Consider the following 16,226-nt stretch of genomic DNA (forward strand, 5'->3'; position numbering starts at 1 on the left):
CAATTGGTTTTATTCTCTTCTTTCTTGAATGTGCTATATAAAAACAGCTATCTGTCTCCCAATAATTCCTCACTGGTTCTCATCCTTTTTGATCTCTCAGCAGCCTTCAATATATTCATTGACAAGACTACTGTCCACTTTAACAAGCTTTGTAATTAATGGCTAAGCCAAGCAAGTGGTCAGGTGACAAGTCAGGAAAGGGTTCCATTGGTGTCCCACAAGGCTAATTGCTTGGTCCTCTTATTTTTTCTGTCTATTCCCAATCTCTCAGTGAGGTAACAATGTCCTCACCCGTTTTTTTCATATCACTGCTAGGCTAATGACATTCAACATATCCTGCATTCTCCATCAGACATTCATTTTTCAGCCTATATCTCAGAATGTATAGATGGCATCTCATTAACTGAAATTTCAGAAGACTGATCTGGTGTATAACCCTGAAATTAATTCTGTCAGGATCTAGTGATATCCTTGGAAAATCTTGGGTCACACCTTCTGACAGACCACAAGCCTGGATAACCAAGCATGATTCTCCCCTTATGTTGCTAACCTGATACAGTGCTATAGGTTTCTTCTTTCAGCATGCGCTTGTGTTTTACCCCCATGGAGGCCACTCAAATACATTTTCAGTTCTTTTCATCTCAACCTCGGACTGCAACACTCTACTGCCAGGTCTTCCTCAGTGTGCTATCAGATCTATGCAACGGCACTCCAGAATACTGTAATCATTTCAACTTCTACCCCATTTAAAAAAAAAAAGAAAAACAAAAACAGCCCCTACCTACCTGAAGGCACTTATCAAACCCTACTCATCTGCATCAGGTTACCTTTAAGCCTTTTGCATGGCTTGACTTGACCAACCATCCCTCAAGATACAAGGAAGGCATGCATCAAGAGCCTTCTGTCTGGGCCCCCGGGTGGTGCAGTAAACTCCACCTGGCTGCCTGAATGAATCACTGTCGCTTTTTAAACAAAGAGTAAGGGCCTACCTCTTCACTGAACACTAAACTAAGTACTAAACCTATTAAAGCCACACACACACACACACACACACACACACATGTTCTCTATTTTGATATTGTTCCAACTTGTTGAACTTTTTCCACTTTAACAGGTTTTTAGCTTACTGGTATTCCTAGACCCTGAGGAAATTTTTCTGATGGGGGATTTGATGCCTTTCCAACAACTTCTGTAACTCTGAGAATTAGTAAAAGAGAGAACTCCCCCGCAGAATTAGTTAAAGCTGAGTCATTAGAGATGATACAGCAGTGTGATGTCTTAAATCCTTGCAGATGTTCAGCAGGAAAAAAAGGGAGAAAGAAAAACAAAAGTAAATGAGATGAGAAGGGAAATGAGAAATAAACAATCAATTTATCCCTCCTAAATTTTCCCTTTTTGAAAGTCCATGGTAGGCTTTTTACTAATATTAAATAGTATGGATGTGATTATCTCTTAAAAGTTTCTTATAATAACACTCATCACTGAAAGCTGTGGTGATGTGTGATACACCTTCCATATCTGATTTTCTTGGAATCCTTTAATATTCCTAGTGTTTTAACTCAGTGGCACTGGACTCAAGGCATGGCTCCAGCACTGTTCATTCATCCTCCCACAGATGGCATCACCAAAAAGGAAGACTTCTTCCTGTGGTGGAAATAGCCCAGGGATGCTTTTGTTTTCCACAGGCTTGCAGTGTGAATGAAAACATTATGAACACAGGCTATACCACTAGGCTGAAATCATCCAAGAATACAGTTTATAGACAGGCAAATCTTTCAAACTCTGTTTGCTGATATGTGTACATATTTGAGATTACAGCAGTTTATCTTTACTGTCTGTGTGTATATATGTAAGTAAATTCTTTTTTCAAAGGGGGCCTTAGCAATGATATCCATGACATGATATTTAATTAGGCTAAGCAACATTTATTGTGTTTATATCAGGCTGGCAACACATACTGCATCTTAGCTCAGAGCTCAGCTAAAAGCAGTACATTAAAGGGACTTTTTTCAGTGTTGAATAACTAAAGTCAAACATAAAGCACTGGATCATTTATCAAGGCTTACATGGGCATGACGGTTATGGAAGATCAGAATCTTTCCATTTAGGGAGGGAATAAACCCACACATCCTCTGCTTAATCCAGGCTTATATTACATCCTCATGGAAATGCTTCAGAAACTGTAAATGCAATCTCTAACCAGAGATGTGGGTGAGTTTCCCAGATAAAATCAGAGCCCGGGTCTTTTAATGGACAAGGTGCCAAAATAATTATGTGACATAGCATGTACCTTAGTGGTGAGTACAAATATGTGGAGATATTATGCACACATTTTTTAGAAAAAAATAAAAGAAAAAAATCCTGTAACCAAAATATCTGCGTGTAGTGTTTCAAAAGCTAGTTACAGAATGTTTCCGGTGTCTTACAGCCGGACCATATAATATAGAAAATTAAAATGTGCTTTTACTTCTTCTTTTACTTCTTCTTCTGCAAAGATTAAAAATCTTTGCACACAGACCTGTTTGTTTCCCTGCTCTTTCTCCACAGGAAATACATAGTCTATTGACTCAGACATGTCTATTGTATATGTACAAAATGTTGATTCAAAAGATCTTGTGTTGCTCAAAGGCTATCAATGCCCTCAAGATAATCAAATAAATCAAATCTAATGAATCATCTTTCAAATACGTTTCATTCATCTGCTGAAGCCTCATCACAGAAAGTCTGAAACTGGACAACACTGAGCAAAAGAGGAGCATTATGCTGGACATTTCCAGTTGGATCAAGATGAAACAAAGTTTTAGACTGAAATATTTTGGGGCTTGAACAGCCTACAGTTACCAAGCCCAATTTCTGTACTTAGCACTACTCAGACAGTTGGTTAGATATGATTAACATGTGTTTATATTTACAAAATATCATTTTATAATAATCGAAATATTAGTATATAAAGTTAATATGATAATAATGTTACATATTTTTACATACACTACTGTACATTCTATGTAGATTTCTACATACATCATTCTCAATCTATTACACTACTGCTAGCTTTTCATACCAAAAAAAAGGCGAATGTACTTTACATTTCCCTTGTATAGACTCCATGCTCTGGGAGTATGGAAACAGGGTCATGCATAAAGCAGTCTCAGAAGACACCGTCCTTAGTTTTTTAGGATTCTTGGGATTTTTATTCTCACAGCGTCCATGATTTACAAATAGCAGGGGACCATGAGTTGGATCACAGCCATTTAAGCACATGGACAGGACTCTGTAATACCTCCTATAGGGGGAAAAAAAGAATGTGAGCTTCTACAAAGCCTCCTATCCTATTTATACAGGAGTAAAATTTATGATAGTGTATTATTAGGTTAAAGTAAATGGAAACATTTGTAAGACCCACAGGATTTCCAAAGTTAAAGCCTTCTTCTCTGTAGTCCCCCCATTATATCCTATTAGCTAGAAGGGTATTCAAAGCATTTTAATAGTGTTTCCGTCTGAACCAGCAGGAGCAGCTCAGGTTTTCTCCATTCAAACAACCTTTCAGAGAGAATTTCACTCTGATCAACAGTACAATGGGCACAGGAAGTAATAGTGCTCATGTTCTCTTTGTGTAACTTAATTATCTTAATAATATTTTCTAGAAACAGACATAAAACTAGACCTTACAGATGATTACAGATTAACAACAGGCACAATTGATTTTAGCCTTTCCACAATGTGACTTTTAAGTTTAAAAACAGCATCAACAACAATGAATGGCCAAACATACGTGCTTTTCTACTTCCCCGTTAATGGACAGTTATCTTAGTGAGCTCATTTCCTGAGAGAGCTTGTGAGAACCAGAGATCATTCAGGTAGAGGAACATGGGCCTCTGCATATGGGGCCTCTTACACTATAACTCCCTGTAGACTGAATAAACTGACATAAGATAAAGACACCACTGCTTTGTTCTGCTTTTAAAGAACTCTTTAATTATACAGAATAAGTAAAATTATTTACTTTCAAAGGCCAACCAGATACCTGATATTGGACTATAGGAGGAAATAATCTGAAGCTGATTAAGTAAAATTGGTGTTCTTCTTCACGATGTGGTCTGTGCAATCACATATGTTTAGCAGATTCAAATGAGGAGCAACATTTCTGAAACCTCTACAGCTTTTTAAAGAACTTACTGATTTTCCCTGGCTGTGGTCGGCATAGGCATTAAAATGAGATGCAATAAAAAGCCTATTCTTATTACTTGTAAAGTTTTCCCAATAACAGTATCAGATGTGGTATATGCAGATGCTGACATAAACACAGTCTTTATGATTTAATTAATGCTTTCACTGAATAATGTTTTAATTAATAGCAGGTTTGAGATATGCTGCTTACCATTTTGCTCTTATTTCACATAAAATAAATTTATAATTGAAATGTATTGAAAACATATGTTCTGTGAAACATCTGTTACTGAAACAATGTTCTGACCATCAAAAGGCACGGACTGAAAACATGTGGAAAAGTAATTCTGCTCTGTGTTCATGATTTGGAAAACTGTAATAGCAGTGAACATGTCAGTGTACTTGGAATAAAAAGCAGCTTATGGATGTAAGCCAAGATTCCCTGCAAACTCTATACGGTGAACATTCACAAACACGCTTCCACTGGTCTGTGTATTTTAGGAACCTCATAGTCAGTGTGGCAGATTCATCCTCCTTTACCCTGAGTGCATCCCACTGGCCTCATGGGACCTCCAGGGCTCATCCTGTCCCTGTTCTCACGTCCAAACACCCAGCTGAATCTGCTCGTTTGCTTGAGCAGAGGCAGTGGGAGAGTTGCTCGCATCCCACTCACATGCACCTCCAGAGAGACGGGGTTATACTATCTTCTCACTGCAAGCTCCACTATATTTTTTATAGTTATATCATTTTATATCATTTATTATATATGTACTTCTTATGGTCCTTATGTTTTATTTTTAGATATTAAACTCAAATTTTACATTAATGTGCACTTTTATACATCCAGACTTTGATGATGGATATTATTTTAGCAATTTGAACGTTCATTTTTTTATTATTCATATTTTTTCAGAACATATAATGTTTTTGGTTTCCTTCATTGTCCTTACAAGTGATTGTCCTTACAAATATTACTTTTGTATCTTATTTGAAGCTCACGTGTGGGTTACACAGATGAATTATGACTAAGTACACAGGAAACCCTCAAAGGAACAAAAAGATCCTCAGTGGAAATCAATGAAAAATATAAATCTCTGACAGAAATGTGTCAAAATCTTACTGCGTGACTATAATTTGCATATTCCAGGACCAGCTTCTTTGATAGGACCTCAAAGTTAGAGAGCTTAAAATAGAAAGTAATACTTGCACAAGAGATTCACTGGTATAAAAATCAGGAATTGTTAAAAAAAAACCCTGCTTGGAAGCTTTAAAACACTCCAGTGACTGTAATGCCTACTTCATGTGAATACAGGCTGGGAGAAAGATTACATAATGGCTGCAGATTAGTACACTTATGACTCAGAAATGTTGAGTGAAAAATGCTTTAATTGAGTGCCCATAATATGCGTGCAGGCTTACATCTCCAATTCACTCACTTTCTAAACCTGTGGCCCGTGTGCACTGATGATAAAACTGCCTACCAGGTGGGTAGCAGACATGCCCATTCCACTTCATGCTTTTTAAGACTGTCAAGGGGACGACGGTTATAAGTGTTAAATGCCTACAAAGCACTATACAATATACAAATGATAAATTATGTGACACACCATCAATGCCATAATCTTTTGATCCTCGAAACAAGCACAGAAGCTGTTCCCAGCAAAAGGGGTTGGGCAGCAATAGTATGCTTTTAAGAAGATAATGCTTTCTTAAATAATGTTTGGGAATTGAGTCCCTAAACTTTAAAAACAAGCTTTGTGATCAACTTTGCCAAACTTTACACTACATCAAGACAAACCACAGTGAATCTAATCTAATCCCTGGGGCTAAGGTGTATACTGCACACAGACAATACAGCCTAAGAGTGGGTTGTGATGAATGATGTCATCGGAGAGGTCTCCTTCTCAAACAAACCTCAGCCTTCTTAACTAAAAACCAATCGTATACACAGATTTGTTTGATTTGGCAGTGTCATGAAGGATGCTGGTAGTATGCTCATTTACCCTACATGACCTTTGTGGGCAACAGCCACCCTCTGTGGCTTTTCTGATGATTTGCTCTTGTTTATTCTGGAAAGGTTTCTGATTTCACTCCGAGTTTAGGGAGTAGTGAGAGGCTATGGATAGTAAGGCAGGAAATATGGCGCTACAAGGCATATGCTCTGGCTAACGTGTGCACTGTCGTTGCCAGTCACCCACACACTCCCACGGTCCAGTTCACACAGCTGGGGGCTATGGAGGAGGGGAACTTGCCCAAGTCCCTCTAACACAGAGCAGGCAGAGGGGAATAAGCCTGGTCAGTGCTGCAAAGATAACTGAGAAAGGCTGAGTCAGGGGGGAGGAATATTCATTCATTTCATTCATTTCCACTCTCCCACACCCCCAGCTCCATGTCCTGTCCTGCTGCTGAAATACATCTTAATACCTTTCACTTCTTCTCCAGCCCCATGTGGAGTAGAAAGGATAGGAAGTTCAATGATCCCGCCTCTACTTTCCAATCCTGACAAACATCTGGTTCTTGGTATATTAAAAAAAAAGTCTTTGGGACCAAAAAAGCTTTAAGTATATTGAGTTGCTTGAATGTTTATAACTTTTATACTATCCTACAAAACCTGAAAATGATGTTTCCTGAAGTAACTTATTTCATCAATCACCAGGATTTATAGTCAAACTTGATGTGCATTATTTTTGTTTATTTTTCATGCCAGTGCCTCATGTCTCCTCAACATCTACTCTGTTTGACCAACATATTTAAATCACTTTCCCACACTCTGCTCAAAAACAGGCATATCAAGATCTGTCAAACAAAATCTTCAATATATCTAGGTTGTCTCCAAGACATTTTAATACACTGATCTGAGAAAAGCCTCAATGACCTCTCTGTGGGATCTCAGATCTTCAGTCCTGAGCCACGGTCAGCTCATTGGATCTACCTCCCATTCCCCCCCTCCACCCCCAAATCTGTGCACCTTAAACAGACAATCTTACTCGCAAAAAAGTTTGCCTAAATGCATGAGATGGGGCAGAACTTAGATTATCTGGTTTTACTCCAGCCATGTAATTTTCTTAGCAGTCAATGTGAGTGCATATTAAAAAAAAAAAAGACACCATTATTTTGGCCATAACTATGGCATCTAGGCAATGCTGGATGAGTTCCCTCCCCCTTTCTCCTTCTCCCACCCCCTTCACTTGGCTGTTTCCTCCCCACTTACATACTCTCAGGGAGCAGTAATTCAGAGGCATAGTGTGGAGGCTGCTACACGCATACAGATTCCAGGAAGAGCAACATGCTCAGGTTACTTCATCACTGCTTGATAGCTGTGTGCTTGGCTGGGTCCTTGATGCTCCTGCCACTCTTCTGTGGTGAGTGTTAAGACAGAGTGTCTGTGAGTGTGCATCTGTGTTGTGTGTGTCGACATATACTTGTACACATGAGAGAGAGTGAAAAAGACAAAGAGTGAGTAATAGAGAGAGTACTTGCATGTCAGAACATACTGCATGTTCTTGTTAGGTCTTGTTTGGTGCTGTAAAAGAATACATGCACGGTTTAACCCACATGTGCATGCTGAAGGTACTTGCTTGGGGACAAGTGCATGTTTGGGAAGTGGACATTGTGATCCGGGGTGAGGATTAGAGCAAACAGTTGCACATGTTTCTGTTTAAGACAGAGCTGTCTAACAAGTAGGAGTATTAAATGAGACAGATCTCTTGTGTCCAAGGTGAGATCATTTGCTTTCAGAGGTTTTTGACTTCTAAATGATCAAGACCAGATGGACTACCGGTTTATCTTGTCTTGAATTTTGAAACAATACAGATCTCATCTTACAATCTCAGCACACAAAAGGGAAGAATATTTTGAAGAGCAGTCGCCTGGGGAAGTTTACAGCCAGGAAAGTGTAGAAAAATGAAGGGAAGCAATATGATTAAATCACTTCCTTTTAATCATGTGTTTTTTCCCCCAAAATAGATCTTAATTGAGAAAAAACAACAAGACAATAAAGGAAAAATGTGGTGCATATGGATAACAATCAAACAGATGATGATGAGTAATTGCTTTTATTGTAAACATATTAAGCACTTGATTGAAATTTCAGAAGGCTCTTTAGATGTGGAAATACCCGGGGAAATAGACACAAACTCCAGAGCATCCAAACAGATTGTATGAAAGCGTGTTGTCTGTCTGAGCAATGCGGTTTCTCAAGAATAAGGGATGGCCCAAGGGTTAAAACAATCATGGGGGGGCAGCATAATCCTGACACACAGCTGCTTTTTGTAGAACGCCCCTTTCATGCACAGCTCTGGCAGGTCTCACTATTCTTAGTCACAGGACCCCACAAAAAGTAGAGCTAGAGCTTGAGTTCATCATCTGCCCCGCAGTGCCCTCGTGGATGTCTAAACAGGCGATGGGAAACAAGGTTTAAGCAACATATGGGATGTGAATCATTAATTGGCTCTTGAACATATGTGACTGTCACACTATGTAACCCAGAATGGGATGAGGAGAGAAAGCTGGAATGCTTCCTTGGTTTCATCTTTATAGAAACCAAGTAATATGTTCATGATTATTAGTTTTTGGTTTTGAGGTTTATAATTCAGGTTAATAATTTAAACCAGAATTTAAGTAGAACCGAACAGAAGGTGTTTAAAACTGTAAATCTATACTGAAAAGATCAGGAAATCTATGCGTAGTGTCCTTTCTGACATTCCATGTATAAGTAAGTTATTCTCCATATTGAAAGTTTTTATGCCACTTATTTTGAAATAAACCAAATTCGCAGTAATGATATACCATTTATAAAACGTCCTTAAATACAACATGTTAAAAGCCTGAGCTTTGGAGTCTTTTGGAGGCAGGTTTTAACCTGTGTGAGTTTTTGCTGTTGTCTAGCCACACTGATGACTTTACATTTTCTCATGCTGACGTGTCTTGGCAAGTGTTAGCTCACCAGTAGGTAGCTAACGATAGCCTCAGTCTAACAAACACCCATGATTCACACTAATGAAGCTGCATGCTCCCATATGTGACATGACATCATGTTTTCAAAACAAATAGAGTTGCCCTGTTTAACTGCAGAACAATTCACATTTAAGATAATATAATACTTAGTTAATGTCTGTAATTAGTAATATGTAATTTTATTTTCAAAGTAAACCTGAGGCAAGGATAATGGTTTGCATGAAGAAATAAAGCAAGATTCCTGTCAAAAATCCTTATCTGGGAGATGTTCTCACCTGATGATCATGCTCATAACCTCTCACTAGTTTTGACATGTTTTGAAGATATCCTGATAAAGACTGGGAAACTTTACTGGATTCGAGTTACATCCGTTTAACCATTGACCATGGCTTTATTTTTAATTACCATGTGAAGGGAAAAGACCCTGTAGCTTTACAAACTTATTCTGAAGCTGTATTTGTGTTTTTTCCTCTAAGTTCAAACATGTTTTCACAGTGCATTGGCTTCCTTTTTCCTTTTCTTCTTCTTCTTCAGGTTTTCACCATGTTCCAGCTGTTTGCTTGTTAATTGTGACTGTCGTTCGTTTTGATTTATACACCCAGCATGTGGTTTCACATCCAGAGGCTAAACAATATGTGGAACTGGTAGACCTTGGAATTTTGCTCAAACTCTTACAACTCCTGGTTGGCCCTAATGATGCACAGAGAAGAAGGGAAAGGGAAACATGCCCATGGGGTAGAATAATTGCTTGTGAATGGATATCACTGTGACAGAGTACTGCTCATTTTAATTGTCCTAGTTAGGCAAGATCTTTAAGTTCATTGTCCCTAAAACAGTTAACCCAGCAGAAACTAAAGCATTGTTTAAATTGGAACATTTTCAGAGCTTTGTGAAATTAATCAATTTGTTGACAGCGGTCATGAAAGCTGGAATGTGAGACCAATGTTTCCAATGTTGTCTCATACACTGACACTATAATTAATAGCAGGTGGCTATCTTACCATGGTACGTTTAAATAAACACCACATTTTCACACATTGGCTAGACACTTGGCTCACATCTTATAGCATTTAGCTTCATGCTGTTTATTATCCTAATTGTATATTGGTGTAGATCCAAGTAATAGCTCTCAGACCTGTTTTACCCTTGGCTCTCGTGTTATTAGAGAGTATAATGGCTAGGTCATGGCATGGGGTAGCACGTAAGATTACCCTATCTTGGAGCTCATATCTTGTAGCAGGTCTTATCAGATGTCACACCCAAAACCGCTCTGGCTTTTGCTAAACAGATATTTAATTAGCGCAAGAATGAGAATTCTTAGAGAGCTCCCCATTCATCCCTTGTTCCTCAAGGGTTGTAGTATAATGAGAAAGTAAAGTCAGAATGAAGAGAATCTAATGGTCTTGGCAACCTGCCATCCACCCAAACATGTGGGCCGTTTCTTAACTTCAAGACAGGACCGAACAATGTCTTTGAGATTTGAAATGCAAAGTCCATCTGTTGTAAGGTCAGATCTGGTAAATGACACATTCCAGGGTCTGTACCTCAGCTTGCTTTGCAGGATATATGACCTGCTTTAACTGCAAAAGGTCTCGTGGTTTACAACGTCATAGAAAATTCAAGCCAGAACATGAATTGAACTGAGATTCCAGTGGAGAGCATGCATGGGAGTGAATACGAATAAAGTGATGAAAGAGAATGTTTTAAACACTGATCATCACCAATATCTTCAAAACATCACTGCATACACTGAGCTCCATAGACAGAGGAATCCAGATATGGCTTAGAAATATGAAGTGCACTCCCTGGGGTTTTGTTCTATTGTGTGAATATTTACCATATCCCCTCGAATTTCATTGCTTTGGACCAACCATGCAGCTGTGTAAATGAATTAGATCTAAAAGGCAAGCCTGAAAGATTATTTATTCAACTCCTTACTTGTATGAGGAAGTGGTTTCTCAGGGTCACTTCTCATCTTCTTTACTTTTGAACCCAATCTAAGGAAAGGGTTCAGCACTGACTACACAAACACTATACATCTCAAGGCTACAAGCTAACCATGGCCGTTTTGGGTTCGGTAGAATGCTAAAGTCATCAGGAGGCACTTCTTTTTCTTTTTATAGCCATGTATTCATTATTCTGCCCTACTCTGTTTGTGAATCAACTTGCTTTGGTCTGAGGTGACCCATTAGTGTCATATAATGCAGTATCCCATGAGAACTTTCATCCCAAAACGTATTTAACTTGAGAACATCTGGCCCTGGGGGCTGGGTCATGTTAAAACACTTTCCAAAAAGAACTTCTGACACAGGATACCTTCTGAGTTGAATATTTCAGTGACCCGTGATGATCCACCACTGCCTATTGAATAGTGTTTCATATAGTGTGCTGTCACAGTGCACACTGCTACATGAACTCAATCTACATAAAGGTGTCATGCTGGAGACTGAGGGCTTTGCTTTATGAGATAACTGTGCTAACATGAGGCCTGACAGAAACACTCTTGACAGCTGCCATTGTTTTCTCTTTATTCATTCTTCAGCAGAAAGGTAATTCCACACCTACAAAAATATCATGTCAGGATATATTAGACTCACATATCTGACAAACAGCAGTAATAAAGATGCTGATACAGAGAACTTGAGTTACCAATTATAGTCTTCTACTGCAACATTCTCCATAGTTGGGAGACACTGAAACGTGTGAAAAATAATGAGACGCTGTTCAGCTGCATCTGGTGAACTGAAGATTATCTTACAATAAAAGGCATTTAAAGGCGTTTGGTCCAGATTTCCCTAACTATATATCTTTATTTTTACTGCAGTTACTGAAAATATACTTAAAAATGAATTACTGAATAACAAGATGACACTGGAAAATTTAGGCTGTTAGGAAAAGGAAATCAACACGATGTTGCTTTGAAATTCTGATAAATAAATTATACACATTTCAAAAATCCCCCTAAATCTTTCCTTTTATCTTCACAGCTGGAATTGAGTTCATACAGCTGGATCGTGACTATGATTCTACTCCTTCACCAGATTACGACTACAATGCCACATTTGACTACACTTTCTTCAGTATGTATTTATCACTGTTCCATCATTCTATGACTATAAGCTTATTTCTTCTACACCTGAACGTTTTGATAGTCTTTATGTCTTGTATACTCTGTACGACAATGCACAGAATTTTCCACTTTTTATACTGTACTTGTCTGACTAGGCAACAGCAGCACTGACGAGTTGGAGATGTTTTTAAAGGAAAGGGAATCTGAGGATGAAGATGGGATCTTGGATATAACAGATCCAATGTCCACTGTGTCCAGTGTCTCCGAGGTACAAAAACCTTCCAGTGATTTATACTATCTTTGTCCATTCTGAGTTGGAAAGCTGTGTGATGAAGACGCCGTCTTCTCGCCTGAGCTGTGAAAAGTATGTGAAAGGTTAAACGGCTGCCTGTTTCTGAGACGCAAAATAGCTTCCCATGAAAAGGAAAGTAGGAGTTTCTTTGATTTGTGAGAACTAACCTTTTCAGATAAAACTTGCCAAATACTGGTCTGACACTGAATAGAGTTGGTCAGCATCTGAACTGCACACTGAGTCATGAATTAAGGTGATTAAGCCACAGAATAACAAAAGTTGTGAAATATTCTGACAGTGCCTGGACAAACTCATGCATATTCTTCTAATATGTATGTCTATAGAGAGCAATAAAATGTAACTACAGTAATAAACATAGTAATAAATCCCATAAAAATCTATAAAAATCTTTGTAATATTTGTTGTTATCTTGCAGTTTTTTCAGATTGTGGAGGAGGGACAGAACAGATACTACTGACTCGTACTGAAAGGGACCTAATTATAAACACATGGCTCTCATTAGCCTAGCACTATAGTATCTTAATTCCCAACTTGCTTTATAGCCTGGGAAACTAAACAATGATTCTAAATTATGACAGTGGGTTGATTAGTTCTCAGAGATCCACACAATTAATTCCCCTTAGCCTCCACTGCATATTTTTAGTCTGAGAATCTAAAATGTCTCTCAACTAAGGTCGGAAAAAAAAGTCCCCTAAAGGTAAAGCCATGCTCAAGTTCCACCGGGGAAATTCCTAGCATGTTGCAATCACAGTAAAGGTCAGAATAGCTCATGGTGAGGGTCACAATCCTGTTACATTATATGATCATGATGATAATCATGATGATAGATATTGTTAGTCTACCCTATACAGTTATGGTTGGATCAACAATCTTGACCCAAAACTATTCAGTCAGTTATAACCTTCCCCATGTGCTGAGAGGAGCCTGTAGAGGAATACAGGGGAATGCTCCATAACCAGAATGGCTCTGCTGATCTCTTTTGGACAAAGTAAACTCCTCTGTGTACTTTCAGACACCAATTGCTTTCAGGTCTCTGCTTTAAGCCATACAGATTTAATGATTTGCATGCTGTGTGCCTGCTATGTAGAGCATATCATCAGTAGCATTTTTTGACAGTCCTTCATTCCTGCTATAGATGGATTCAAGATGTCTCACATAGTGAATTTTCTTTTAAAACAGCAAAAATACATTTATAAGTAGTTCTATTTGCAAAAAGTGCATTTTGATTTAAATACAGTGTATAAAGAGTTCAGCACTGATCACAAGGATATGCAGCATTATGTTGAAGATTGATGATTATAACATTAAATTAGCTCAGGTATCTGTAAGTACCATGTAAATGATGCCTTTTCTCCTTATAAAGGAAAAAAGTCTGTGATTAGTAAATTTGCATTCTGTTTGTTTAACCTAAAAGGCAGGACCATTTCGTTTTAAAATCATTGTGTTCATTAGTTGTTTATCAAGGCAGTAGATTTAAGTAGTATATATAAGATGATGAGATGATTTACCAACTAACCTGCACCACCCTTATAACTGTGTTAAAGCTTTTATACTGAGGCCAACAACATATACAGAATATAGGTGTACTAAACCTTAAAGGTTTTCTGTCTTGCATTTTAACATCCCACAGTATTTTTTCAGAGGAAAATTTGACGACAGGATGATTTCTTTTAAGATCTTATAGTTAACTATTAATGTTAAAAAAAACAGCGGAGAAGTCAACATCTAGTCAGGACACAAATACGTGTATAACAAATCTAGAACAAACACGAAATAATGTTTCCCACATACACAGTACATGTTCATCACTCACTGATTTATGTTTTGCTGGTAATGGGGCTACTGACACAGCTGATCTTCTTTGACCCTTCCAGGCCTTTAGGACAGTATATTCAAGCTTACTGCTCATGCTGATCTTGGCTGCTCATCAGCTGCTCAGACTCCTATAGGACACGCACTGAACATCACAGGACATCATCACACACAAATACATGAGGTGAGTGCGATGAATATTCACGACATGCAAAACCAAACCACACTCTCCACTTCCTATTTGGTCTTAATGCCATGTCAATCATATGATTATTTGCCTTGGTAGTGATATACACTGTATGCGTTTAAATGTTCATGTAATTCTATTTACTGTCAACAGAGGGCGACCAAAACCTAGGCTATTTTAAAAATATTTGACTGCATGGAAGGTTAAGAAAAAGCATCAATGTTCTGTAACAACAGTGGATTAAGCTCTTATAATTATTGCCCTGTTTGACTGGTCACTTGGGTCCTAGTAAATACATCCATAGCTGGGTCAGTAAAGGCCAAAACCTGTCCCAACATGACAATGCACAAATTGAGGTCCATTAAGAGTTTGTGAAGGTTGGAGAAGGTTGAAGAACTCTATTGTACTTTACAGAGCCCTGACCTCAACCCCACTGAACACCTTTGGAATGAACTGGAACAATGACTGAACCCCAGACCTCCGTTACCTAACATCAGTCTGATCTCACTAATTCTCTTATGGCTGAATGAACGCAAATCCCCCAAGACTAGTGGAAAGCTTTCCCAGGAGAGTGAAGCACAAGGGGCTAAATGTGTTACTCAACAAAGATGTCACTCGTGTGTCTGTGTTTGACTGTATTCCTTCTTTTCCCAGGACACAGAGGAAGGACAGAGATGGACAAACAACCTCAATGGAGGACCAGAGACATGACAAAATTAAGATCAAGGAAGAAAGGCACACAGACTTACTCAAACCTCTTACATCAGAGAAGCAGCAAGAACTCGTTCTAGAATTTCACTGCTGTAAAAATGCAAACAGGAGATCCCACAAGACCCCATCTCCACCACAAATCCTTGGATGTGTGAGCCAAACAGCTTAATTGAACAATATGAACAGAAAAATTGACCTTAATCAAGATATTAAGCTTTTTGTAACTATCAAAACTGTGCCTTAGAAATGTAGAAAAGAGGGACAAAAAGCTTTGGCTAAACAGCCATAGAAAAATAAAGACAATGTGGATTTATGAATGTAAAAATATTAATGCTAGATATGAATGAATTTTCAGTGCAATTCTAAGGGACATTTATAATAATGGTATATAATATGATCTATTTTAATAACCAGAATGCTGCAAAGAATGAAATGCTCCAGTGTATGTGTGTCTGTGTGTGCACGTGTGTTGCCTTCACATTTTACATTACTTTACATCAGATCATTATACACACCGCAACAAGTCCTCAGAATCCAGTCTGTTTTTCCCACAATAGGAATTCCTAAATTATTTTGCTTCACTGCATCACTACACCACGTCATATACGACTCCTTTGTACCATCTCATTAAACTGACTCCGATCTTATTACATTAGGGACACGGACACACTGTGAATGTCGGAGCAGAAAGTACAAATCCTATTGAGTCTCAACAATGCATGGTGTACACACAGGCACTTTCCTAAGCAAATGCACTTCTTTCATTAGCTCCACTTTCTCAGAGCTCCCAGGTGGATATACCCTTACAGAAAATCACATACAGTTCACACACGAGCATCTAGCATTTTTCCTTTGTGAGTAATATGTGATCAAATCTAAAAAAAAACAATGTGAAGATGCTTTTAATGTATGCCTTGAAATTGCACGAGAGCTCAAGTAGATGTTACCTTATGTGAATAATATGTTCAAAAAAAATACGCAAATTGTATTCGTACAGCAGCAAATAAAAC

General features: G+C 38.3%; 1 protein-coding gene across 1 annotated transcript; it reads left to right on the forward strand.

Moving 5' to 3' along the window:
* Positions 1-7,369: 7,369 nt before the first annotated feature.
* On the forward strand, positions 7,370-15,907 carry si:ch211-191i18.2 (uncharacterized protein LOC564095 homolog). The gene is made up of 5 exons (XM_058378219.1): positions 7,370-7,529; positions 12,111-12,203; positions 12,349-12,461; positions 14,381-14,502; positions 15,160-15,907. Exons 1-4 carry the CDS (start codon positions 7,454-7,456, stop codon positions 14,453-14,455), a joined length of 357 nt encoding a protein of 118 aa, XP_058234202.1. The 5' UTR covers positions 7,370-7,453; the 3' UTR covers positions 14,456-14,502; positions 15,160-15,907.
* Positions 15,908-16,226: the final 319 nt, after the last annotated feature.

This window comes from Hemibagrus wyckioides, linkage group LG24, assembly GCF_019097595.1.
Source record: "Hemibagrus wyckioides isolate EC202008001 linkage group LG24, SWU_Hwy_1.0, whole genome shotgun sequence".
NCBI classification, from domain to species: domain Eukaryota; kingdom Metazoa; phylum Chordata; class Actinopteri; order Siluriformes; family Bagridae; genus Hemibagrus; species Hemibagrus wyckioides.

What these genes read in the sequence shown, in the direction of transcription:
- si:ch211-191i18.2 (XM_058378219.1), top strand. Translation starts at nt 7,454, where the DNA reads ATGCTCAGGTTACTTCATCACTGCTTGATAGCTGTGTGCTTGGCTGGG. An exon ending in GCTCCTGCCACTCTTCTGTG is followed by an intron (nt 7,530 to 12,110) that starts GTGAGTGTTAAG and finishes TTATCTTCACAG; the next exon opens with CTGGAATTGAGTTCATACAG. An exon ending in CTGTGTCCAGTGTCTCCGAG is followed by an intron (nt 12,462 to 14,380) that starts GTACAAAAACCT and finishes TGACCCTTCCAG; the next exon opens with GCCTTTAGGACAGTATATTC.